We start from the raw sequence: 27,461 nt of genomic DNA on the forward strand, positions 1-27,461 counted from the left end.
TGGACGAAACGAGGTAAGAAAAGGGTGGCGAGTGAGCTCGTGCAAGAGAAAAATTAAACGCGCAAGTGAACGTTGGGTGCACAACATACGCAAAAGAGACAAAGGTGCTCAGAAAAAGATTCTAAAACCATGTAAGAACACTCGGAGACAACAGAAGTTCGAATCCTCGAGTATTTTTTACAGCGAAGGTGTATACCTTAACCATCCAAAGAAATTTTCGTGTCGTAAGCAAACAACACCCAATACGTGGGCCGATACCGAACATAGTGGAGGTGAAGGCGGAGGTGAAGCAGGTGTTATGCACGTGGGCCGATCCCGAAGATGGTGCAATACCGCCCTGATCCGAGGCGGAGGTGAAGCAGGTGTTAAGCACTCCCCATACGTGGAGAACCCGGCATACGTGGGCCGATCCCGAAGATAGTGCAATGCCGAGCCGACCCGCGGCGGAGGTGAAGCAGGCGTTATGCACTCCCCATACGTGGGCCGATCTCGAAGATAGTGCGATACCGGCCCGACCCGAGGCGGAGGTGAAGCAGGTGTTATGCACGTGGGCCGATCCCGAAGATGGTGCAATACCGGCCTGATCCGAGGCGGAGGTGAAGCAGGTGTTAAGCACTCCCCATACGTGGCCTGATCCCGAAGATAGTGCAATGCCGGGATGACCCGCGGGGGAGCTGAAGCAGGCGTTAAGCACTCCCCATACGTGGGCCGATCCCCAATATAGTGCAATACCGGCCCGACCCGAGGCAAAGGTGAAGCAGGTGTTAAGCACTCCCCATACGTGGACTGATCACGAAGATGCTGCAATACCGGCCTCACCCGCGGCGGAGGTGAAGCAGGCGTTAAGGGGCCCACATACACAACTTCTCTGGTCATCCTTCTTCACAGTGAAAGGGCACTGAGTTTTTTTTAGATTTGAAGGTGGTAAGCTCGAATTTACCTCCTCCAGTACATTACATGTCCTTGCTTGGAGTGGCGCGTGACACCGGCACAAATCCCGAGAGCCAGTGGGGCTATACTAATCCAATTAGGAAGACCAACTGAGCTTCAACAAAAGACACTCCCTCAGCAAAACAAGAATTGGCCTCCCTGGTGCAGTATTCGGCCATTCCCTCCCAAATGACTCATGCGATCAACCAATGGCCCTGAGTCACCAGCAGCAGCGGAGCACCTGACCAAGGCGGCGGTCAGACCTGTAACACCTGTAAGGCACTCGGAACCCGGACAGGCCGCCAATGGAAACTGACCCTGGCAACATTTAACACCCGAACCCTCTCGAGTAAAGCTAGCTTAGCAGGCCTCTTTGTGGAACTATCAGGCATTATTTGGGATATCATTGGCCTTAGGGAGGTTAGAAGAACTGGTGAGGCTTATACAGTGATGACTAATGGCCACGTCCTCTGCTATAGAAGAAGCAGTGCGGAGATAGGATTCCCAATCCATAAGGACATAGCGGGCAACATTGATGAATTCTACAGCATTAATCAGAGGGTAGCAGTAGTCGTAATAAAGCTTAATAAAAATAGGAAGTATAAATTAAAGGTAGTGAAAGCCTACGTCCACCTCCAGTCATGACGATGATGATGATGATGATGAAGTAGATCAGTTTTATGAAGGTGTTGAATTAGCGATGAGAAAAGTGCAAACTCAGTATGCTGTAGTCATGGGCGATCTTACCCGAATCTGATAAATTTTCAACTCGAATGAAAGGTGCTCCTTCAGATTTTTTTGCCAGGGCCTTTCCGTTTCTCATCCACACGAACTTATAGCCATTTTCCTTTCCTTTGGAGTGGGTCAGCCGGAAGAGCTCCCGGTTCATACGCGTCAGGTTTTTGTTAATTAACAGACGAGCCTCAGGCTGAGTAAGATCCGGGAGACCTTTCCAAGCGCGAAACCATTTCTCTTTCACTGAAGCGCTCTGTATTTGCACAAAAACGGGCAGGTTACAGCTAGAATTAGTGAATCTTTGTTGATTAGTTGATTATACATTTCTATCTTTTGCGCAAGTAATCGAGTAGGCCAGCTCACGGACTAGTCTTGTGCTAACTACCACAGGCAAGTTTAAAAAAAATTGTATGTGTTCGCTTAAACACCCGGTATTTAATACCAGTTATGTAGCTCGATAAAATGATGTTTATAAGCGTGCAAAATGGGCAAGGTTATCCGAACCCTGCTCCTATATTTCTTCAAAAGTCTATTGTGGCAGAATACGGCAGAAGCAGGAGGGAGCCTGAAGGACGTTTACGTCCGACGGATCGAGAAGCCAAGATATGGCTGATAGTACAGACGCTTGATGGCGTCGAGCAACGTATTTCCTTCAATTGCTGCGGGTGCCCTTATCGTACGTGACTTATTGCGTGTTTTCTTTTGGTCCTCATCGGCGCGTATCGAGCTTAGAGTATATAGCGGGGCGCCTTCCAGCGAGTGCCCAGAACGCTTGTCCTTCTATCCTGGCCCGACTCTCGTTCTAATTGTGATAGCGACCACAAGCTGAGCACACCAGAGTGGGCCTGATGCCTCAAGGTAGAGATTCTTCCGAGTCTAGGTTTCAAGCGTGAATGGACATATGTAGCAGCCAAATGTCAATCGTTCAGTTGTCACATGGCGTCGAAAGGACACATGGAAGACCGTAGCAATGAGATATTTCGCTGTGAAATGCAATAACGGCCGTAGGAACATTTAAGCGCTCATTTATGGCGTGCGTGCGTGAGTGGGTGGGGGGAGGGGGGGGGGGAGTTGCACAGCGGCTATAGTAGCACCAATTCAGCTCTCAGGAGATGACACTACTGTTGTGCTGACCTTTCTATGGTGTTGTGGGGCGGAGAATGCACGTAACGTGTACTTTGTTGGGATCGGTAGCGAGCAGAATCAAATTATGTGGCGTGGGTGGTGCACCGCGTTCAAGCAAACCGCACTGTTTACAACCGAAGAGCGCTCGCTTCGAAAAACGCGCACACTTACAAAAGAAAAAAAAAAAAGACGGGTTTCGTGACATCACTTGTGGAAATGCTCAGGCACTCGAGCAACAAGAGCTGCTCCAGATATTGACGGCTCCGTATTCACTCCTAGATAGAGCAGCACACAATATAATGGGAGTGTTGCCACTTTTGCTGTCGACTGAGATAGCGTGCACTGGACCAGTTTATCGGCGCTGATAACCGCCCGCGTGTGTTGTGGGTCTGGCGTTTCCGGCCCAGCGTCCGCGCAGTCATGTGCAGAGAGGGTGTCGAGATGTTCGCGGTGGTTGTGTTGCTCCTTTGCAAAGCGATCGTAAGCGAGTCGACCTGCCTGGACTCCGACATACTGTACGTGAGAAGGCTAGACGGGCTGAAACAGACAACTTCAAAGAACTTCGAAGTTTTCATTAACGCTTCTGATGTTGTTGGTATAGTGAAGCCCTTTTGGAAAAGCACCGGCTTCTGGTATGTATGCATTTGCGCGACTTGTTCGCATCTCAGTTGAACAGCGAAGCAGATTTACTGACATTTCGTGCGCCACGCGTCGGGGTTGCTTAGTAGCTATGGTATTGGGCTGCTAAGAACGAGGTAGCGGGATTGAATCGTGGCCACGGTGGCCGCATTTCGATGGGGGCGAAATGCAAAAACACCCGTGTACTTAGATATAGGTGCATGTTAAAGAACCCCAGGTGGTCCAAATTAATCCGGAGTATTCCACTACGGCGTGACTCACAATGAGATCATGGTTTTGGCATGTAAAACTCCATAATTTTAATTTCGTGCGCCGCGAGCAGCTACCCTCGAAGCTTCTCTATTAATTTGGTGATAACAAACAGCATGCAGTGCAATCTACGATGCTCTGTTCTACGCGAATGAGCTCGAGCTGTCTGATGCGGCGCCTATTTTTTTTCGATAAGCGCAACGTGAGATATCATCCAGGCTCTGAGAGAGAGGAAATGTAAGTGAGAAAAAGCATCAAAACTTTGATACGCGCTGTGTATGTTCACATCGCGTGAGTTGGAAGCGCTTCGAACAAGCACTTTACCGCGGCGCCGCATTCCGATGGGTGCAGATTGCCAAAATACTTCTATACTGAGATTTTTTGTTGAGGTTAAAGGAGCTCATGCAGGTATAGGAATTAATGCCGAGTCCCCCACATACGGCATCCTTCAAAACCCGTATTTGTTGTTGTGGGACATTGAGAGCACATAATCTGAATTCAATTTTGAACAAGTATGGTATAAACGTGCCTTTGAGGTTAGCTAAACGGGCACTACCAGAAAAATGAATGAAATAACCGAAATCTTTATGGGCGAACTTGTGCACCCCCCCCCCCCAAAAAAAAAAAGAAAGCAACACAAAAGTGACTATGGTATGTAGCGCGGAGCACGGTCGGTGGTCGTCGAACCGAACCCCACTGCTCAAGATCGTTCGATCGTACATCTCAAAGCGATCAGTGGTGCTCGCGCATATAGATTCGAAAATGCTCTGCAATGTTCGTCCAGTGCCTACAAACCGATACGGTAGACTTTGTCTCGATACTGAGTTCGCGACAACGTTTACGAATTTTCCGGTAGAGAAAGCGCGTCTTGCTCACTAGAGATGACAACAAAAAATAAAACACGCGCGTGGTAATATGCTACAACAATTTATTGGGCTGTATTTAAATAGAGTAACATCGCATGGTACAAGACAAACGGAAGCAAACGGATGAATCTCTGAATTCAGCGCCTCTTCCTTTTCCTTCCATTTGTCTCATGGGCTGCTCTATTTAGCTACAAGATGTACCAACCAGCCAAAGTTTGCAGTATATTGGGCTTAGTAACTGTTTGCGTTATGAACTACACTAAAGAGCAAGAATAGATCAATTTAGACTGATAAAGTATCCCTTCAAAACCCAATTTCATTCATTTCGCCAGAAAAAGTTCGATTATATTACAGGAGAAAATGGAGACCAAGCTACCCAATTTTGAATTTCGCGCTTAAACCCCAGCCCCAGTATACGTCAGTGTGACGTCAGGGTTTTCAACGTATTTTCTCGTGTGTGGAATGTGTGTTTGGCGCGGCAAAAATTGTCGAAACATCGAAGATGAACTCTTTCGTTCATTCAAGATGCAAGGTTGTCCTTCTTTGCCGATCAGTCTATTAACTACACCCGTGTGGACGATGTCAGAATAACTGACGTCACAGCAAGTTGGTGTGTGGGTTCACCTGTCTTTCGTCTTGGCGTCTTTCCTGACTTGCCGATCCTCCTCTCACAGTAAGAATGGCCATTATGCTATTCCAGAAGTATGATTTGCCTACATAACGTGGCCTTCCTGTTCAGTGGCCATTTCGGCAGTCTTAATTAGGCCTCGCTATAACGAAGTCCGAAAAGAATCCAGTAGCGTGTTCGTCTTGATTACTGCTTTGCGACGCGTAAATGCATAAATTTACTGGGTCTCGTAAACTGGGTCGGGCTGCAGTCAACCTGCCTGCACACGGGTGGGCTGACCAAGACCGACCCGCTCGGTAGAGTGCAGGAAAAGTGGCTGTTGCCGGGTCGGCCCGTCGCAGCCAGCAACGAAGTGCCAGCAGACGCCATGTTCACGCGCTCTCGCGTCTCACTTTGACGGCGTAGTAATGTATGCGAGACTGTCACGCTCGCACATGAATCCAGTACGTCTCCTTGCCGGGAGCTCTGGTTTGCTAAGCCAGGAAAGGCACAAGAATGAAAGACAAGTGACGACTTGGGAAGCCTCCGCACGGGGTCGCCATGACATCATGGATTCTAATGTCGCCTGCTACGAACTAGTTTATTGAGTGTTATAGTTAAGTAGGGATTATATACATTGCATTACTAAAGGAGCAGAGGACTCGGCCTAGTAAATTTGGAGAATGCTGTCAGCGCAAAACTGGCCCCAACACCTGGAAACGCACAGAGATCCGTCAAGTGATAATGACGTACCAGCGCCGTGGTTTTGGAGTGAAATTTGAGAAAAGAAACTTCCGACCGTTCTTTCGGAACCAGTTCGTCAACGAAATAAACGAGATTATAGTGTTTGGAGAATACTTCATCAGTCTAATTTGATTTTATTGGTATTTTATAGTGTCTCTATAAATTTAAATGTGCTGGGTGTTTTGGCGACGGCTATCTTTATTTAAAACGGGGGATTTGAGAAGAAAAAAAAAGTTATATTTGTGGTTTGAATTCAGAGCTGGCGGCGTACGCATGGACTTGTGCGGTATAATCGCTGATAAGTTTCTTAATGAACAAAGTTTCCCAAATTAGCACTTATTCGTAAAACAAACGCTCATATTCATTTTGCGTAATCACATAACTCGTCAGTACTCGAGGCACTTCCACTCCGAAAGTAAATCCTGGCAACATCATCAGTTTCAAGATCACTCGTCCTTAAAGTCAGCGACACACTGTCACATAGTTTCGTGCCGCATTACTGAAGGATGCCTTCGTGGGTGAATGAAGAGCAGAACGCCCGCGCACTTCTCCGCGAGCTTTCTGTGCGCTTTTGCCCTCACATCAACAAGTAGATCGCGTCGCGGCAACCCTGATGCGAGCGTTGTGGAGATGTTCAGTGAATTTAGTTGTGTTCCCTTAAGGAGATTCCTACTTTACCGAAATAATTAGCTGTAGTGTTCGTAGACTTCGTGAACGTTTCTTTTTCTTTCTGATTGACGTGTGCCGAAAAGAGGGAAAAAAAAGTTTCCGCTGTTCGAATTGTCCTTCGGAAGCGCCATAAAATTGACGCAAGCTCTTCTTATTCTGCGGTTATTGCAGCCCGCCTGAGCCGCACAATGACCCGGAATTCTTCTTGGGGGACGACATGCAACAGAACTTGATATACATCGCTTCCGTTCCTGGGTACGGGACAACCCAGGTCAGGATGCACTGGCTCCTTGACATTGTGAATGCCAAGTAAGTTGCATTGCGGCACGGCGTGAACTGCGATTGAGGAAATCATATCAAATGCCACGTTCCTGCTTCCGAGGGTATCACGATCAAGATTCGCTTTCATTTGTAGGGCCCAGTGCCACAATCATCGCGTCCGAGCGGCATTATTGTGTCGTACGAACACAAGACTCTTATAATAATAATAATAATAATAATAATAATAATAATAATAATAATAATAATAATAATAATAATAATAATAATAATAATAATAATAATAATAATAATAATAATAATAATAATAATAATAATAATAATAATAATAATAGTAATAGTAATAATAATAATAATAATAATAATAATAATAATAATAATAATAATAATAATAGACAGAAGACCTTTCACTCTAAAAAGGTACTTGGCCCATGGCCAACTGCGGGCCTTCAAAAAAGAGGACTTCTTGATCTGAAAAAGTTTTTAGAGGACACCAACATATTGGGAAAATATTAAGTTTCAGATGATCCGAATACGCTAAATGAGTAACATAAATGTTGTTCATGGTTCATAATTGGTTTATGTGGAGATCGCAACTTTTACGAAATATGTATAATTCTGTTCTGTACTTGCATTGTATTACATGTGTTATGTGTTTTGGCTGTTCAAAATATCTTACTTTATATATGCGCATGTGTACTGAACTAATGCACAAAACTTTGCGACTCATGTACTGTTGGACTGTAGATTTTTTATTCATCCAGTGTTCTACTGAGTGTTATATTCTGTGTCGCTATTCTCCCTTTTTATGCAAATTTGTTTCGTTTGCCAAGTGACAAGCAGTGGCCTAACGTTTCACTTCAATAAAACAACAACAACAACAACAACAACAACAACAACAACAACAACAACAACAACAACAACAACAACAACAACAACAACAACAACAACAACAACAACAACAACAACAACAACAACAACAACAACAACAACAACCTGGGGGCCTGATTCCCGATGTAAAGTTCCCCGCTTGCCCGAACGAGTAGTAGTATAAAAGCGTTTATTCAAGCTGTAGTCAAGCTGTTTTTCCAACAGCTTTTAGCCCTTGGTATCCACCAGAACACTTGTAATTCTGGAAATAAATAAAATGAATATTAAAATTATTGGTTTCATCAGAACTTGCCCACAAAGGGACGAATTAGTATTTTCTTTAAACGGCGATTGATCACGGTGACGTAGACCGCATGCGCAACGAGCACTACACACCTTCGCTATCGAAAAGATTTTCCTATTATTTTTTCATTGCCTTCTGTGGCATTCTACACAGATCATCAGCTCAGTGTCTACTGACTCTTCGGAATCGACCCATATGGAACAAGATAATCAAAACTTTCTGGGGTGTTTTCGACATTGTGGAAATCCGTGTGCTTTTATTGAAACGGAGACTGCTTTACACGCGGGTCTGTGGGCTGTACAGGAGCTTGGCTAAATAATAAAACAAAAAATCCGGTAGAGCCGACGAATGTCGACGTTAATGCGATCAGCATTGAAGCAATAAAGCGACACACAGTATACTGGCACCGCCGAGACATGCATGCAGCCAGGATTTACTCTTGCGCTTCTTACTGCACGCGCTGCGGCATCTGGCGGCGCCGCCGGAAAGTCCGCGCGTGGCGCGGCGTCGATTCCGCTGAGGATCGGTAAAATTTACAGGATGATTTTTTTGTCATTGTAGAGCGGCACAAGGACAGCGGCACGTACCTAGCTACCGGAGTTCAACTCAAAGAGGTTAATTGAAGAGCGCCGCACACCTACTGGGACATACCCAGTGACCCAAGTTGCTATCAAAGAGGCTCAATTAACAGCAGCACATACATAGCGGCACATACTCAAGTGTTGGATGTCGGAGTCAAACAGGTTCATCGAAGAGCGGTGCATGCCCAGCACCACATGCCCAGTGCCACTTACCCAGAGATTCACGCCTGTGTCAGAGAGGTTCGTTGAAGAGCGGCACATACTCAGTGGCTTAGGTTGGCGCGACGGTTGGTCTCGAACCCCGTACCCTCAGCACAGCAGCCCGATGCGCAACGCATTCGGCCATGGACTACCCAGAGACCCAGTTGGCGGGAAAACGGCTAGAGACGCAAATAGGCAGATAGATAGAAAGACAGACAGACAGACAGCCCCCGTAAAGTGCGGGAAGTATCCTAAGGATGCTAATGCCATTAAAAAGGCGTTGTTGCAATTAGCAGATATATCGACGACAATCAAGTTGATTCTCAACCGGTGCCCCAGTAATTGACAAACTTGAGGCCTGGCAACTGGCTTACAGTGCCCTGAACGCGATTCCACCTTGGCTTCGTGCCGCAATACCTTCGTACAATTGTTTGTAGTTACCGTCTGTCGTAATTTATTTCAGTGGAAACCATTTATATCGATTGCTATCGTCTGCTCAGGGACAAGCCTACTGAAACGATCCCATCTGCTCAAAGAAACGTGAACGCGCGTGCCCAGCCACGCACGCACGCACGCACGCACGCACGCACGCACGCACGCACGCACGCACGCACGCACGCACGCACGCACGCACCGAGAACCGCACTTTCTAAAGTGTTCCAGGTACACACGGTGTTCCCGACAAACGCGCCGGGCTCTCTGCCCCACCGCAGACATCTGATTGTTCTGGGAACCAACCTCGAGCTTAACGCGACATTAGGTATGTATGTAAATGTTCAAATCGGCGATCGGTGAAACGGATCCATATGGCTGCCTGCACATTTAATCTCGCGTCCCCCGCCCACGATTCCCCTTATAGCCAAGCTAGCGCACGGTCGCATCCCCAACGGAAACGCTTTGAGCGCCGCTTAAGCCCTTGGCCAAACAGTGAGACAAGCGCCTGGGCAAAGTTCAAAGGAGCCCCGTAACCGGGAGATGAGTAGCGGGGCGACGAGCAGAGGGGGGCGCTTCGTGTTTCGCTTGGGGGCACGGCGCGTCAAATGGGAATTGCCGTACAGCCTTCGCGACGAGCGCCGCAGTGATCGCCTCAATTCTAAAACCACTGCCTGCAGGCGCAGTCTACTACGAAAACATTGGGCTCCCCCCCGCACCTCCGCCCCCTATTCGCCCCCCTCCCCCCCTCCCGCGAGACTGAGTGATTGCTGCATGCGGTCGGGCGAGCGACGAAAGTTCCTCGTCGCTTGCGCAATCACCGGGCGGTGCTTTCTCTCGTTCACGGAGGCGGTCATGATATACCTTGACCGAACCAAGCGGGATGTATGCGGTGGGCGAGCGATTAAAGGCTGCTAGTTTGCTGGTCGTGTAGCATTCGGGGCACGAAATCAGGCTAGACTTCTTTCCTATAGATCTGTAATTCTTCCTACGTTAGACTACGCCTGTGTGATCCGGGACCCGCACTCTGAAACCACCATAGATAAACTTGAACGTGTGCAAAAGTAGGCTGTTCGCTTTATTTATCAGAATTTCGGACGTACCTCAATAACACAGGTATTAGAAAGATCTAAACTTCAACTCTCAGTGCAAGGAAATCTCAAGCCCTGACTAAAATTTCTGTACAAATAATTAAAAGACATCGTAAAACTGACGTCACAGAAATGATCTCCCCTTCTTACGGATACGCCACAAGAAAAATACGCGAGCTGACCATAACCCCTTTTCAAACCAAAAGCAACTGTTTCAAATACTTTTTTCCCGCGAACTGTCAATGATTGTAATGGTTTAACAAACATTCAAATCCTACAACCTGCAATAACATTATTTTTGTCGCATTCACCGAACTGAATTAAGGCTCTTTTTATTTTTGCACGTGACACTGAGTATGTTTTGTTTGTGCTATTTACTTTTTTTTTAACTTGCTGTAATCTGTACTTGCCTTGTAGTGTGCTATACGTAACTTATCGTAACCTATGTATGTATTTCCCACCCTGCTAAGATTCCCAAGAGGGAATTGCAGTATAAATAAGTAAATGCATGCGTGCATGAATGAATGAATGAATGAATGAATGAATATGTTCTTTCATTGCTAAGTAACGAGTAAGTAAGAATTTCGATTCGACTCGAGAATTGTATGTGACGTGGATAACGACAGACGCACTAGCGCACACCCGCTCTGGGGAAGTGTTACGAAACAGCGCCTAGGCCAGAGGCTGCGGTAGGCAGATGGAAAGAATGTAAAGTCTATTAAGATAATCAGACTACAGCATGGTGCTCATATTCACAAAAACTTCTTACGATAGAATTGTTCGTAAGAGAATATTAAAGCCAACCTTGGTTCTGTAGGTATTACTAGCAAACGTAGCCGGTGAATGGGGTAAGGAGCACTTACGTGCGAAACGTTTTGTGCGGAATTTGGCTCCGGGTCTTTTGTTGTTTTGCTTTAAAGACAGAACTACCTCGCCTATTCGAGGTGCGGTGATGGCGACACTGATTTGGTCGCGACTGGCATAAGTGATCAAGCGAGAGCAATTTCCATCGTGTGCTTTTGGCACATACCCTTCGAATCAGTACGATATCTGACAAGACAAGCAGTGTCCAGTACCATAGAAGGCAAGCTCATCATGAAGGAGGAGCGCTGTCTCTGCTTGCAGCAAAAATTTGGAGCAGCGAAAGCTGGTGCCCGATTAACGAGCATGAGATGCGTTGCAGCCCACCTGTCCTGTCTTGAAACGAACACTCTATTTCACAGTAAACTTATACATCGGAGCAGAAGCAACAAGCCGCGTTCTGGCGCTTGAGATTGCGCTCCAGACTGCAGACGACGCTCTGGTATGACTTGGACGATTAACGAGGCGCTGGAAAGTGCGCTTTCGCGTGCACACGGTCCTGATTTCCTCACTTAAGTCACGTAGCCTCCACTCCAGTCCCTCATTACCGTGAAACAACATACCAGTCCGTGCGCCAGTGCTAGGCAAACGATCACATTCGGGGATACAATTATATTGCCGATTACAAAAACGGCGCCGAATAAAACAACACACGAAGAAGGGAAACACGAGACAGCACGTAGGCGCACTAACAACGGAGTGTTTTATTTCTTGACATAGCAATATATAGCTGCTGTCAAAAAACAACAAGAACTAAACAAGGCAGTCATCTGCATCGCACAAGGAAGCGAAGATACAGAATAACATTTCAAGAGTCACTCTCAAGATATGCCAGCTCCTTTGCCGAAAGCGAAATTGAGGCTTCACTGATACATTCAAGACCGCGCTTTTTTATCTCAAGCGCTTCCAATATCTCCCTAGTGAGTTGATGGTCAGCTCTGTACAGAACACTGGTTCTATCGAAATCTGGGATGCACTTGTGCGCCTTACAATGCGCACTTATATGACCGGAGAGCTCGTTTTCCATCTTATACCTATGCTCATGTAATCTGTCATTCAGACATCTGCCCGTTTGGCCTACATATGTTGAACCGCACGACAAGGGGACCGAATAAACTACTTTCTGTACACATCTGACATGTTTCTGCCCATGTTTTTTTGCGCACACCTGTTTGTTTTCGCGATTTCCTGCGTTCACTTTGGCACACATCAACCCAAGACGTTTCGGAGCGGAAAATATTCTTCTTCGTGTGTTGTTTTATTCGGCGCCGTTTTTGTAATCATGCTTAACCAACTAGCCCACCAACACATGCTCAGTATATTGCCGAGTTTTTGCGTGAATGGACACTGGACGAATTGAAGTATATATCCGATAGCGTTCTTGACACTGCCAGTAGATAGTGAGCTTGGCACAGTGCCAGGAACGCTGTGGGCCATATACGCCGGCAGGTCCGTGCCGAGTCACATGAAATCTTGCAAAAGTGATCGCTCGCGATTACTGGCTGAGATCACTCAAAAGCATGAGCGCAGGGACCCGCGGCCGCGAGCGGGCAATTATCGACGCTTCTGCTTTGAGTTACGATCTAAACGGAGCTTATGCAGTAAACTGTACTTCTGCTTAGAATCACTATATGGAATTTTGCTTAGGGTACCTTCGTATTCAGGCACCACTCGAAATCACTTGCGTGGCGTTTGCGAGCTACGTGGCACTAGGGGCGATTAGTGTGTGCAGGCGAAAAGATATCGTCAAATTACGACACCCAGGAGGCCTGGCCTGACCTATACGTGTCAAGACAAAAGTGGCCACCACGGTTTGGGGGTTAATCTTCACCACATGCGCGCAAAAGTTGGGTGAAGCACGCTTCCGGGCAGTTGCGAATTAAGGTTTTCGTGGCTTGACATTGTATTATTGCGAATAATTTTTTTAACAATTCCATTCGGGTGGTAGATCCGGTCCTCCGAGTCGGACTACCAGACGCTGCAGATCCAAGCCACAGAAAGCGTGCGCAACCCAAACGCCGGGTCAGTTTCCGGAGAGGTGAGAGGGAAGGATTAACTGAGGGCAGCGCAGAAGTTCTTGTGATACCCGACTAAATGCCGCTGCTTTCAGGACAGTCCTATGCCAGCACAGCAAGTTGTTAGCACTATGATGTTGCTCCTGTCATTGCTTATCTCTCGGCTCAAAAGAAGAGCTTAAGGTGCCGCTAACAAATGCAAACATCGCCACTTTGCCATTATCGACGTGAGGCGCACAAAGTACGACAACACGAGGTTGAAGCACAGTCGCGAAACCGCGTAGACGACCGAGCCTTCGCAGCTCGCACCATCAAAAGTGCGCTGTCGGAAGCTGCATAGCGCTCACACGAACAGAAACCGGCAGCATACTGCATTTGCTCCCACGTCGTCAGTGGAAGCATTTTGAGGCACTCCCAGTCAAATTTCAGCAACCTTAAAGAACAAAGCGAATGCAGTTGGAACACCCCCCCCCCCCTTTTTTTTTTCTTTTAAAAACCACTAGATATGCCACTTAGCTCACTCCAGGCACATTGCGGTAGGTTCTCGTGTCGCATCGTTCCGGGCCTCTTCAATAATAATAACAACAACAATAATAATAATAATAATAATAATAATAATAATAATAATAATAATAATAATAATAATAATAATAATAATAATAATAATAATAATAATAATAATAATAATAATAATAATAATAATAATAATAATGATAATAATAATAATAATAAAGAAAGTCCGTTGGCGGGATTGAACCTCGGGCCCCTGGCACAATAGGTAAATGCTATAACCATTAGGAAACGATCGCGTTTTTGTTCTTTATTGCCTTATTTACCGCTGCACGAAAATTTCACAATATATAGGCATGTGGCTCCCGTCGCACTCTGGCGCAAACACGTTTACAAATTATTCAGTTCTTTCAGCACACCAAGGATAGTGACCCAGTCAGGCGGCACTCGCACTTCTCTCGTGCCAACGGCGACTCTTTGAGACGACTGGCGCACCCATCACGTTGCATAGCACGAGCTAGAGCACGTACGCGAGCGCCAGTCTCCAGCAGAGAACAGAGTTATCACTGCCTTTCGCGGGCTTCACGTCGCAAAACAACAAGCTGCTTATTAAAAATGAGATCGTTCCAGTTTCTATCGTCATTCCCTTGTGAAAGCTAGCGCTTTGAAACGCTGTGTCGTACTGCACCGCCTCCTGGATCGGCTCACATTTCCCAGCCCTTTTCTTGTTGCAGCTAACGCTAAGCAGACGCTGTGTGTCATTGTATCCACTTCAGTAACGACCCTGGTCACAACGAAAGAGGTTGTAACGTCTCATTCCCGGCGCACAAAGAATCAGTCGCCGTGCCATCGTCTTCACCGTCGTCATCGTCTTGCAGCTGTCGTTACACACGCGATTGCTCGCCTTATCGACAAACAAGTTGGCCCGCCTGGTAACGCTTTGCGGAAACCTAAACAATGCATATACGTCCGTCTATGGCTTGCAGTAGCATTTTCAAATGCCTACTCTTTCCTTATCGGAATGGCCAACAGCCCACTATGTGACTTCTGCAGGTGCAATGAAATGATCGAGCATCTTCTGTGTCAGTGCTCTCGTTTTAACCCACAAAGAGCAGTCCTCTCAGCCACCTTAGTCAAACTGGACAAGCGCCCAATGACAGAAAACAAGATTCTTGGAACCTGGCCTACGCGAACATCAGCGCGATCCGCTATGAAGGCGCTGCTGTGATACTTGAAAGACACGGGACTTTCTGACAAATTGTGACTGTACACTGTGTGACGTAGGACTGTACGGTGACACTGCGTAAGACTAGGAACGCCTTTGCGGGCTGCGTGACAGTGCCCACAGAAATAGCTCGTGTGTACGTGCGTGTGTGTTTAGGCTTTTTTTTTCCTTTTTTCGTATCCTTCTTTCTTTCTCATCTATTGCATCCCCTTGCCCCTCCCCCAGTACAGGGTAGCCAACCGGAGATAATCTCTGGTTAACCTCCCTGTCTTTCCTTTGCCTTTCTCTGTCTCTCTCTCTAAACAATGCTGAATATAGCTGAGCTAGGTGCAAAACGCTTCACGTGGCATTGATTCCCACGTTGTTGGTTTGCGATTACGTAATCGAATCGAATCGAATTGAATTCTGGGGTTTTGCTTGCCAAACCCACGATTTCATTATGAGGCAAGCCGTAGTGGGGGACTCCGGTTTAATTTTGACCACCGGGGGTTCTTTAACGTACACCTAAATCTAAGCACATGGGTGTTTTCGCATTTCGCCCCCATCGGAATGCGGCCGTCGCGGTCAGAATTTGATGCCGTGACGTCGTGCTTAGCAGCGCAACACCATAGCCTTACGTAATCGAGACTGAGATGGTTGGAGCAGCGACAGAACATTGAAGATCTGCCTTCTTGCCTAATCCGCTTGTCTGTGACAACATCACGAAAGTTGCGAACGGACGTGGTCAAGTACGAGTGAGTGCTGGCACGTGGGAGCCCTCCTCCATTAATAATGCGGCCTGAAAAAAAAAAAAAGTTCTGCGAGGCAACTGCATGCGTGGATATTATAGTCACCCACATTTGCCTGACTTTAATAAAACTAATATTCGTTAAGGGACGACACTGCCCTTTAATCATTGTAACGTTTCAATAGAAATATTATAGGCAAGTTTGTAGTCGAAACCTTTACTTTTACCGCGTCGTATAATATAGTGTGAACATTGGTGTCGTTTAACAAGAATAGAATGGCAACTTTGAAGAAGAAATAGAATAGAAGGTTTGGTCAGTCTCAGCGTTGGCATTGGAACAAAAGTATTGTTGAGCACATTGGCAGTAGACGTTCTATGAAGGCGTAGAATTGGCTATGGACTCATACGAGTTTTCGACAGCGATACACTTGTGCCCCACCCGTTCAGATAGTCAGCAAATGACGCTACCGTCTCAACGGCTCTGTTCAACTGAATAATTTCTCAGCCATCCTCTAAAATGCGTTATATAGGAATACTGGGCACTCTACAAAGAATAATGAAGTTTTCAGATAACTGTTTCGATATTTAGTGAGGCGTGTTGACGTCATGAATTCGAGCCGTGACTGTGCGGGACGGAGTGAAAATGCTGTCGGATGCGGCGCGACGTCCTGACCTGAACGAAAAATAGCTCATGCAAAGCAAAAGCTCTGTAGTTCGAAAAGACAATATTAAGAATGACCTACATCGCAAGCTTTACAAGCATTAGAATCCGTTCAGAGCTGGAATATCAAAATACAATACTAGGCTGGAAAAAGAGGGTGGAGGAGGAGGAAGGAGGAGCTACGAGTATGCAATATGCCAAAAAGAATGTAGCTTGAGCAAGTGAAAACGTTACTAAGCTCTTGGCTGACCATTATGTACCACCGAGATCGACAATATGAAACTAAGCTAAGGAGGCTAAGGAAATTACCTGTTTTTTAAAATTGAAATGTATAATTGATTATAGAGGACGGATAAATTTGTGATAAATTTAATATTGGTAATATCTGAAAAAGAAAATGAAAGTGGGAGAGCAGACAACTTTGCCGCCATTGGGAGCCGAACCTACGTCTGAATGACGCGCGCGCTGCGTTATTTCTGCTTTAATTTATTCAGAGTGTGACTCTCAAAGATTATTTGTACCCCAGTGGTTGTGCGTCTCGTCGCGATCAGGCTCATCGCGCTCTCCTTACTTTTCTAGAATTAACTATTTTAGATTCACGTTTGTAACTCAGACATTTTTAACATTCTTTAGTAGCTTGACCTGCAGTGACCTGCCCTACTGTGTGTGACCACAACCGTGTGTTTTACTTCATTTTTTGAGATTTGTCACCTTGCTCTTTCTTTCCTCTTCTCTCCCTGTCTTCCTGTCTTTCATTTCCGTGTTTCTGTCGCCTTCCTTCTGAAGAGTAGGCAGGTGTCGTGCCCTTTCCGGTGGCAGTTGCCAGCCTGCTCCTCGCTTTCCCTTTCCTGTCAAGTGTATATATGTTTTCAAAACAAATAATAATAATATCTATACAGAGTATGAAGTTTATCACAAACTTAGCTCTCATATATAGGGTATTATATATTTAACTATAAGACAGCTAATAGCCCATATGCTTTCCCCATACGCATTGTACATTTCCTTCATGTGGTTCTTACTAAAAAGTTGAACCCCACCTTTCCCCTTAACCTTGCGAGATCGATAATGCTTCAGAGGAATCTGCAGCGTGTGAAACGGCGTATGCATGTCGTCTGATTATGTATGAAATTTATAGCGCGAGCGTGTCTTGCGGTGGTCTGACCACTAACGAGGAAAGGTAGAACTAGTCATCCTGCATTAACCATTCGCTCGCTCGCACTTTAAAGTTACTATGAGATGATTTTTTACAAGAATTTGCACAGCGCCAAGTATCATGGCCTTCTGCTTCGTCCAGAACCAACCGAAATACGTAGTCACCCACCATAATTCTTAACCAAAGATGCCTTGGCACGCTGAGTGGTTCGTTATCGCTTGCTAGTATGGACGATAGACATGCTGCCTTCCCTATTTCTATCAGCCAAGCTTTCTTTAGGATAGCCCCGCCGTCGCCGCTGATCGCTGCACTAGTAATAGTTCTACATCGACCCGCAGACAGCGGCGTTCTCGGTTTTACTTCGGCCAGAACAAACACGGTCATCACTCTGAAGGTTGCACGAAACTATAATTTCTAGAGCACATTTGTGTGTGGAATTCGAGCGTAAACAATCGCTTGGATTATACTTCCCCTCGTTAGGGGTGCCACGTTCGGTTTCCAAGATATTCTATAACTTTGTGGGCGGAATGCTGGCCCTGAAATACCTCCTGTATCACACGAAGTATGCCACATTCTCAGCTTACGATCAATGTATGGCAATACGAAGTTACCGCCAATGCACTTGGAGGCAAGAAAGAGGCATAAACAGGTAGATACCGCTTTACCTTAGTTTTTATTGTCTTCAAAACATCATTGGATTTCAAGCTGACAATGTGGCAGAACGCGCAAAATTAGATGGACTTTATGGTTAAACGATGAGGTGTAGCGTCCCACGGCTACACGTGACACCTTAAGCCCTATACGCGCCAGCGGAAAAACGGGCGCGGCGTTAACACGCAGCGCCGGCAGTGCGGCCACACCAACTGGTGGCGAGCCGCTACGGCAGTCGTGTGACAGCATGAAAATCTCGCCTCCTCCTTTTTAATCTGCGGTGTGAGCTATCGCGTGCTTTTTCCTTCGTCTGCTGACAGATTGGCGCTGCGCTTACGTTCTTCGTCCTTCATTCTTAATGCGAGTCATGTCTCATGAAAATGACGACGTCGTTGCCATTGATCATAATCATATGGGTGTGCTCCCTACTATTGCGGCGGCGCCGCGTTCAAAAGACAAGGAGAATGAGCTACTGGGTGTCGCCTCTGCGCCCTTGTATTCAGGATCCGTCTTTTCGTGCAGAATCGGATATGGCGCACTGTCTCTAAAAAAACCTTTCTATCGGGACGTCTCGGTTTAGATTCACCATTGAAAAAAAAAAGAAAAATCTCGAAGCATGACAATCACAACAAGTGCGAACGAGAACAAACTCGAGCCAACCAAAACAAGCGCGAGCGAGAGTTGACGCGAGCAGACGATAAAGCAAAACGAGCTCATACAGTGGTCGGGCGGGTCCGCATGACACCAGTTTCTCGCGCGCACCTCACTGGAGGGACCGCTTTCACTGGTTTCCTCCGATCGCGGCTCACTTGCCGCCGCGGCGAGGCACGAAAAATCACTCCAGGATGAGATCCCTTCCGCGACACGAAAGAGCTGCCGCGAGGCCGTCTGCAATGCGCGCTTTGCGTTTGGCGCCACGCCGTGCGAGAAGCTTCCACTGGTGTGGCTCTGGCGTCATAGCGGTGGGTTCCGGACGAGGGCAGATCTAGAGCAGGACAGGACGTGGGATGGAGTAGCGGTCAAGTTATTGTTCTCCTCCCTTGTCAAGCATGCATCATTGGACAAATGGGTATCGAGCATCGGGCTGCTGCGCTGGGTGTCCTTGGAATCCAACAGTGGGAAATGAATTTTTTTTTTATTGAAGAGGCCCCAAACGAGGCGAGACAGGTGCTTACCTACCTACCAAGCGCATGGTCAGAGGAAAATATGCTTGGCGTTAGAAGAAGTAGAAGAAGAAGAAACTTTATTAATGAATGGTCCGGCAGTTTTTGTTGTGGTGGCCTCAGGTGGCGGCTCGAAGTCCTTGGACTCGGGCGGCATCTTCGGCTTGCCGGACGGCCCAGAGCTGGTGTGCCAGCTCTGAACTTTTGAGAGCCGCCTCCCAGCGGTGGCGACGCCGACGGTTAGAAAAGAAAAAAAAAATTGTGGTGTGTTGAAGGACGCCCTTGGCTTCAAGGCTTCATAAGTAGAGGAAAAAGTCAATTTTCGTAATGTATGTCAACGGTCACGCTATAGCGACGGTTAAGAGGCAGAAACAAATGAACAGAGAATCGAAATGTTTATTGTGGATGAACTTGTGTCGATAAAGCAAAGTAACCATTCAGTGACAACGATTGAGGCGAGCACGGTCGGCAGTGATCGAATCGAATCTCACTGCTCAAGTCCGCCTGCTATGTATACATGCATCATCGTGTACTTATACAATGTAGCAGTGGATGGTGCCAGCGTATATTCTACATCGCACAATACTATTCAGGTATTGCGTACACTCGGGTTAGACACGGCTGTCTCGCTGTCGAATTGACGACAACGTCCGCGAAATTTCCGATGTAGCAAGCGCGTCTGGCACGCAAGCGATAACACGATGACAGTGACAATTCCGTCAAAGCGGTCACATGCAAAAAGTAAAACATTGCACGCATGGCGTAATTTGTGTCGCTGGAAAAATAACCGACGCACAGCAAAGCATGTATTGGGAATTTGGTAAGATGTATAAACTTTGTACGTAAAAATAACCCACCCGCTTATTCTGAGAGTTAAAAAAATTTAAACTACTAGGGCTGCGACATTTCGACAAAAACGAACAACAAATATATCGGAACAGAGTTAAGGAAGCTCACGTAGAAATGGTAAGCAGAAAAGACGAGACGCGGCGCGTTTATATATGTCTTTTCTGGGTCCTCGTCCTTAGCGCTGACCTGCCTAAAGTTAGCTAACCTACTCCTAGCCTATGTCGCTAGGCAAAACAAAATAGGCAGGACAATACGTCATGATTTAACAATTTAATACGTTCGTACGTCAGACTAGCTCGTAACAACAGGCACTGTCCAATATAGTGAAAGCTTACGAGATGCTATAGGCGAAGCTCCGACCTGAACGAAAAATAGCTCACGCAAACCAAAAGCTTTGCAGTTCGAAAAGAGAATATTAAGAATGACCTACATCGCAAGCTCTACAAGCATTAGCGCTGGAATATCAAAATACAACTGCTTCGATTGCCCAGTAGCACTGGTCTTATAGCTCTGTAACACAGAGACTGTGACGGCCAGCAAATTCTTGACTTGAATGTGAGACGTGATCAGCTTAGCTCGTGTGATAGACGCTGAAGCTGCTTGACCGTTGATTCCAGATGTCAGTCATTTCAGTGCCCCTGCAACAGTTGTCCGAAGCACTGCCCTCGATGCCATTTGATCATCTTCAGAGCCACCTTAACGCTTCTCTAAGGAGTCAGCTTGTCTTTGCTAATAACCGATACAGACACGCGCAAAGCGAAGCTGCAGCCAGGAATAAGCGCACATTTGACACGGATGTGCTCTATCATTACTGTTGAAAGGGCAATTTGGTGTAGTGTATAGCTTTAAGGGTCGAAATGTTCGGGGTTGGGTGGGAGGATCAAAAGCCGATCGTGTTCTTGTATTTTCTTCTCTTTCATTTCCAGCCAGCGATGGTGCGCTTTTGGCCACTATAGAGTGACGAGAAATCGCGCTGAAAATCGGGGTTCCCGCCTTGCACAATGCCTGGGTGGGGGGAGGGGCACAGGGCTTTCGAGAACCGGAAGCAGCAGCGCGATGTATACGATCGTGCTCACCGAGGAGAGAGAGAACCACGCTCTTGACACCCGCATTTGGCGCAACGTTGAAAAAGGAAAAAAAAAGAACAAGAACGGGGCTATTCCAGGCACAAGTGGCTGTCGCCCATCAGGTCCCGAGAGAGAGAGAGAGAGAGAGAGAAAGCGGCCCCCTTTATGTCGGGGCGTGCGCTGCAGCGCGCACACACGCGGGAGCACGCATCCAGTGTCGCAGCCGTCAAGCGCCCGTTGCGCGTCTCCTTTTTCGCTTTCAGGCGGCCCTCGGACGCCGTCGAAGAGCGGCACGCCGTCCTGCCCTAATTGGCCTGGCCCCCGCGAAGACGGCCGCTACTGCGTTCGTCTCTCGCGACGCGCTTTCGCTCGGCAAACTAAGCGACTCCCCAATTCTCGATAGCGCGTCCCCGCGGCTGCTCTGAATCAGCAGATGACGTTTCAATTTCACGAGCGACAGGCTGCGCGCACCGCGGCGGTGTGCGTCGGGGGGCAGCCACGCTGGGGTCGGGAGTCTCTTCATCGATCCGCGCCGGCAGCACAGCGGCGCGGAGGGGAGGAAGATCCCGCGTCGCTCGCCTCGACTGTGTAAACAGCGTAATATGCCCTCCCTAGTTTCAAAGAAATAATATTGACGTTTAATTTCGTTATTTGTTTGGAACGCGCTCTGGCGGAATAAACAATATCGGTAATGGCCGGTCGCGCAACCGTCACTGGCGGCGGCGCTCTTCCCTAGCCGCCCGCATCGCCGCCGCTGGCGCGGCGGCATCGTCGTTTGGGCGCTTGCAGGCTCTCGCTTGCGATTCGCCGCAGACGCCCGGCGGGCGCGGAGAGCGAACGCCTCGCCGAAACGTCGCGCAGGGCAGAGAGGGGACGCCATATGCCCAGCCCTTTCCTTCGGGCGCGTCGACGACGGCGATAGTGGAGGGCACCGCGCGGGAGCATGCACGGAATCGCGAGAAGAATGAACGCCCCGAAACCGGCAATTTACATGGCGGGCGCCCGTTCTCCTCGATAGCCTTGCGCGCGAGTTTATCCCCGCGAGCCGGGCTGAGGGATACCGCGCGCTCGAACCACCTCGGCTGTCGCAGCGCGAACGCCTGCAGTTCTCCGTTTTTAATCCGTCCTTTGAGTGAAAGATTATACGGCCCGGTTTACTAATCCCCACGCCCGTAATTGACGTTCTCTTCCTCGGGCTTCCGGGAGATATCCTACCGTCGCGTTGCAAATGACAGGTTCTCGAACCTCGCCCGCTAAAAGGATAATGGCGTGAAGCGCCGCAGTTTCCAGAATTAGCGGATCGTTTTGCCGCCGCGCAGCTACAGAGTGCGTCATGGGGACCTTTGAGAACAGGGCAGAGGGTAATAAATCAGCGGGAGAAGAGGCGGATTTTTTTTGGAAAACTTTAAACGCGCTTTTCAAACTTGAAAACACAGCAATCTTCGCGAATTACGCAATAATCGAAACGGTCGTTTCGAAGCGTTTCGTGTCTTGCACGTGACTCGGACACGTCATGATAACAGATCGATGCCAACTTGGGCTGCGTTCTCTTTTCGTTTTAACTTTATTGAACAGCCCTATGTTTCCGTACAGTAATTGCTGTTGCGTATCCTCTGACGCGACAAGGCATTCTGACGAGGCTGGCCGGTCCGTACGCGAAAAAGCCCGAACGTTTCCGATGCGCCTTTCCGGAACCGACGCTACAAGAAAAATTTCTTTCCTGGCTAGAACTATTGTACACACTTATTGGTATTCTCCTAACCTCCAAGCTACAAGTGACACCAGAAGTTTCCCGCTCTGATGATGCGACGTTTTTCAGTCGCTTCTGGCTTGGGATGGCACTTACAAAGGCTTACTCATTCCGCGTGCGAATGTCTGGCACTCTTATGTGCGACTCTTGTGGAAGCAAGTAAACCAATGAATACATTTTGTATATTTGTCCCCAATACGACGTCGAACGTGAATCTGTCCACAGCATTAAACCGGCTAGAATCGAAGACCGTTTATGTATACGAAGATTCTTAGATCACGGCTGTTCGCGTCGCGGGCGCAGAAAGTAAGGAGTCTCCAGGTCTGTGCGATTGTTTACAGGTTTGCTGCGTATCTTCGCGTGTGTGCCAGCTGGTGCTCTTTCATTCTTTCTTTTCGTTGTTACGTTCCCTTTCTCCAGGGCAGGGTAGAAAACCGAACGGACATCTCTCTCATTTCTTGGCCCTATGTCTCTGACACGACTTTAGAACTGGGCAGCCCAGGCCGCGAACAATGTATTAGATGAGGCACTTTGAATTGGACCGATCATGCGGTTTTCCGCGCTTCTTGGCTGAGGCGTTAGTGACAACTGTGCAGCCTTAAATAGTTGAACTTGATACGGTCGTCATGAAACGCACCCCTATTCGACTCGGAAGCTTGTGGCGAGAATATACCGTTTAATTTTTATCGACTTTTCTCATCGAATATATTTTTTAACAATAGTCGCATGTGGCAATAACTTTTTTAAAGCGAACTTTCTCTGTCTACTCCACCACGGCTTCGCGTCCATCGGTCTGTATTTCGCAGGAAATTTTCATGTGTCAAATCATAAGAAGGCAACAAACAAGGACACAAAGCATAGGCGAAAATATTTGTAGTTCCTAAATGAAATGGAGAACTGATAAATGGAAATGAAAAGTGGGATACGAACCCACGTCTTCGCATTACGCGTGCGATGCTCTTACCAATTGTGCTACCGCAGCGCTGTTTTCCCATACCCTTTCTTGGGTATTTATGTCTGTCTACTGGAACTAACTATACAGGGTGATAATATTTAAGTTTTACGGAATATTTAAAAATCGCCTGTGGCAGATAGCATAATTCTTGTCCTTGAGCTTGATTATTCTAAGAAGTGGACATTACTAGTACGAGAAATCGAAACACATATTAAAATAATTAACTTCTCAGTTAATTACTTTACGGCATATATTGCAATTTACGAATTCACATATTTACGAATTACGTTTTCACTTGAATTTAATTTCCAGGATCACACCAGTTTCTAGATATGATTTCCAAAAGTGTGGAATGAAACACATGGCCGTTCCAGTTACTTTTGTGCTTCAATGCATAAAAAAGCACTTTGTTAAAAAAGCAAGTGGAACAACAGTGCATTTTTAGGGTAAGTTCGATGGCGCATATCTGGAAACTGGTGTCATTCTGGAAATTAATTTCAAGTGGATACGCCTTGCAACCTCACCGGCTGCAATTCGTACATTGAAATATGTAATTAATTCAAACAATACTTAATGGATTTTTGTTAATTATTTGAATATGTGTTTCGATTTCTCGTGTAATTAACGTCTGCCTCTCAGAATAATGCAGCTCAAGGACTAGAATTACGTTATCCGCAGCAGCCTATTTTTAAATTTCCACAAAACTTTAAAATAAATTATGCGGTTTTACGTGCCAAACCACTTTCTCATTATGAGGCACGCTGTAGTGGAGGACTCCGGAAATTTCGACCACCTGGGGTTCTTTAACGTGCACCTAAATCTAAGCACACGGGTGTTTTCGCATTTCGCCTCCATCGAAATGCGGCTGCCGTGGTCGGGATTCGATCCCGCGACCTCGTGCTCAGCAGCCCAACACCATAGCCACTGAGCAACCGCGGCGGGTAAAACTTTAAAATGATCCCCTTGTATATACAGGGCGATAATTTTTAAGTTTTGTGGAATTTCAACAAACATAAAAAACAAAATAAATATTGCATGAGGTTCCACTGTGCGCCGGAATAAAATAAAGTAAACTGTACGCCTTAATTAAGCTATAAAGCATATAATTAACCGCTTCACATATAGATCGCAAACTGCGCGTTGGATTTGCATAATATACATGTGTTATGTCTCTCTTTGCATGCATTTTAATTAAGAATGTTTCGAAACAGTTTCAATTAACTTTGATTCCGACAAGGGTGTTGGATCTGCAGTACTTTCTTTCTATATTTAATTATCGGAGCGTTAGCACATTACGGGAGGGGGGGTGATACAACAAATTGGAAAAAAAACATAATTTTGTAAGCAGGAACAAAATCAAGGCACGGATGAGAAGACAGAGAAAAAAATTATCACGGAAAAAAAATTATGGGGTTTTACGTGCCAAAACCACTTCTGATTATGAGGCACGCCGTAGTGAGAGAATCCGGAATAATTCTGACCACTTGGGTTTTTTTAACGTGCACCTAAATCTAATTACACGGATGTTTTCGCCCACATCGAAATGCAGCCGCCGTGGCCTGGAGTCGATCCCGCGACCTCGTGCTTAGCAGCCCACACCGTAGCCACTAAGCAAGCATGGCGGGTAAAATTATCACACATAATTCTAGCAGAAATATGCACTGCACAAGGATAATGCCTACTTAAAACAAATAAATGACAGTAATACAGATCACGAATGTATGTGATCACTGCAATAAGTAAAAAGAGAACAATAACAAAAGATTTGGAAGCACAGCAGGAATTAAGAAAACTATGCTTTGAAGTGCATTGTGGCAAGTCGTTTCATCAAAGTGTTTATACAAGTCGTTCCATTCCATCATGGCCACATACAGAAACGATAAACGAAGGGAATCGGTACACGAAAACGAAGATTTCATACCTTGTATTTATTATCTAAATGATAAGTCAGAATGTCCAGGCAAGTAGTTATAGTGCTCCATTAAATAACTTTTTCATTACTTGCGCTAGGGCAGCAACTGGAGAAACATATTAAATATTGAAGTCATACAAACTGAGCCGCAATTCTCAGCGCCAGATTAAAACAATCCGTCCCCAAAATTTGCTAAAGAAAGTGCATTGGTGCTGCAGTTAAAATCTTCCGAACCTGCACGAGAATACGCTATTTGCTGGTAAGACGAGTGCACGTTTTGTAGGCGGATATGCGGAAACTGACCTAAGGATTTCTGCGACGTAGATACAACTTCACGACTGCTCGACTTCAATGCCGCTGCTTTAACATGCGCCACAAAGTGCGTAATTAGAAACGTGATCGACCGAGAATACGGCCACCGATAGTGCTCAGTAATCACCTTTTCCTATCGACTGGTGCAGGGTGAACTTGAAGTGACGTTAAGACGCTTCTGCACTTACTTCCGGTTCGCTATAGTACGTGTCCTTGACATGCATACATTGCTTATTATTTGCTAGTCGTTTTCCGGGGGACCGCAGTTCACGCGCTAACAACTCAAAGATCTTGCACAGCGCAAAGCGCGCCTACATGCATCGGAACTTTCTCGAAGGTTATCGTTAATTCTACGCGTCGCCTGTGTTGTCGGCAAACCTTGTGTAATAAGATTGTATGCGCGATGCGAATAGTGCTGTACTTTCTACAAGGCGCGGGGGCGCCAGCGAGTACGCTAGAATCTTCTACGTGTCATGTATAAATAGCCGACGCGTTTGATCCGCAGATCAGTTTTCGACGATCGCTGACTGTGCTCGCCGCTATATCGTTGCGCATGGAGTGTCGATCACTTGTTTTCCTGAACACAGGTTTGTTCAATAGAACGTTAGTCTTCGTTGCTCACACTTTTCCCTACTGTCCTGCCTCTTCGCCGTCGCTACAACGTGACACTATACAGAGTGGTGGCCGAGTCTATACAATGGATGAACCAGATCTTTCTCACTGACAGCACCTCCTCGGAGACTGGCGGCAGTACAACGTTCGACTTCAGTTTGCTGGACACGCTGCTCGACCGGCTGCGAGCGCTGGGCCTCAAACCTGGCCTGGAGCTCATGGGAAACCCATTCCCGCGGCCGCTGGACTTCGAGGCGCGTGCTGACCTCGACCTATGGAAGGAGCTCGTGGCTGCGATGGCTCGCCACTACCTCGGTACGTACACACACGTAGCGCAAAGTACAGGCGAAAAAAAAAGGGGATTATGAAAGGCCTAGCCAGGTGTATTACCCTGCCTGAACCGAAAGAGGAGACCTATACGGCAACATCATTCTCGCCAAGTATCTGCGTCGACCGCTTTCGGCGAATCGGTGGGCACCACAGCAGGAAAGGTTAAAGAAGCTCGGAAAATACAGCGCTGACGGATTGGTAAGAAGGCGCTCTGTTCGTTCTTACTAAAGTGTAGGTTTAAGCTGCAATTAGACCGGTATACAGTTGGATTTTGAAGAGACAAAAAAAAAAAAAGAAACTGTGGTGTATCGAGGTCAAGAAACTGGAAAGGATTCGTGCGTTTGGACCTATCATCCAATTAGTGTACGTGGAGGACTCTTACA

The 27,461-nt window shown here is 46.8% G+C and overlaps 1 protein-coding gene across 2 annotated transcripts in view; it reads left to right on the plus strand.

Annotated features, from left to right (window-relative positions):
• Positions 1–3,210: 3,210 nt before the first annotated feature.
• The window catches only part of Idua (alpha-L-iduronidase), a 368,620-nt gene continuing 344,369 nt past the window's right edge, over positions 3,211–27,461 (plus strand). Inside the window, exons 1-3 of one of the 2 annotated variants that reach the window (XM_065439736.1) lie at positions 3,211–3,422; positions 6,736–6,873; positions 26,864–27,063. In XM_065439736.1, the coding sequence (XP_065295808.1) occupies positions 3,211–3,422; positions 6,736–6,873; positions 26,864–27,063 (550 nt within the window). Of the gene's footprint in view, positions 3,423–6,735; positions 6,874–9,461; positions 9,560–26,863; positions 27,064–27,461 lie in introns of those variants that run through there. The other variant, XM_065439737.1, reaches the window with a different exon arrangement.

This window comes from Dermacentor albipictus, chromosome 1 (assembly GCF_038994185.2).
Source record: "Dermacentor albipictus isolate Rhodes 1998 colony chromosome 1, USDA_Dalb.pri_finalv2, whole genome shotgun sequence".
NCBI lineage: Eukaryota > Metazoa > Arthropoda > Arachnida > Ixodida > Ixodidae > Dermacentor > Dermacentor albipictus.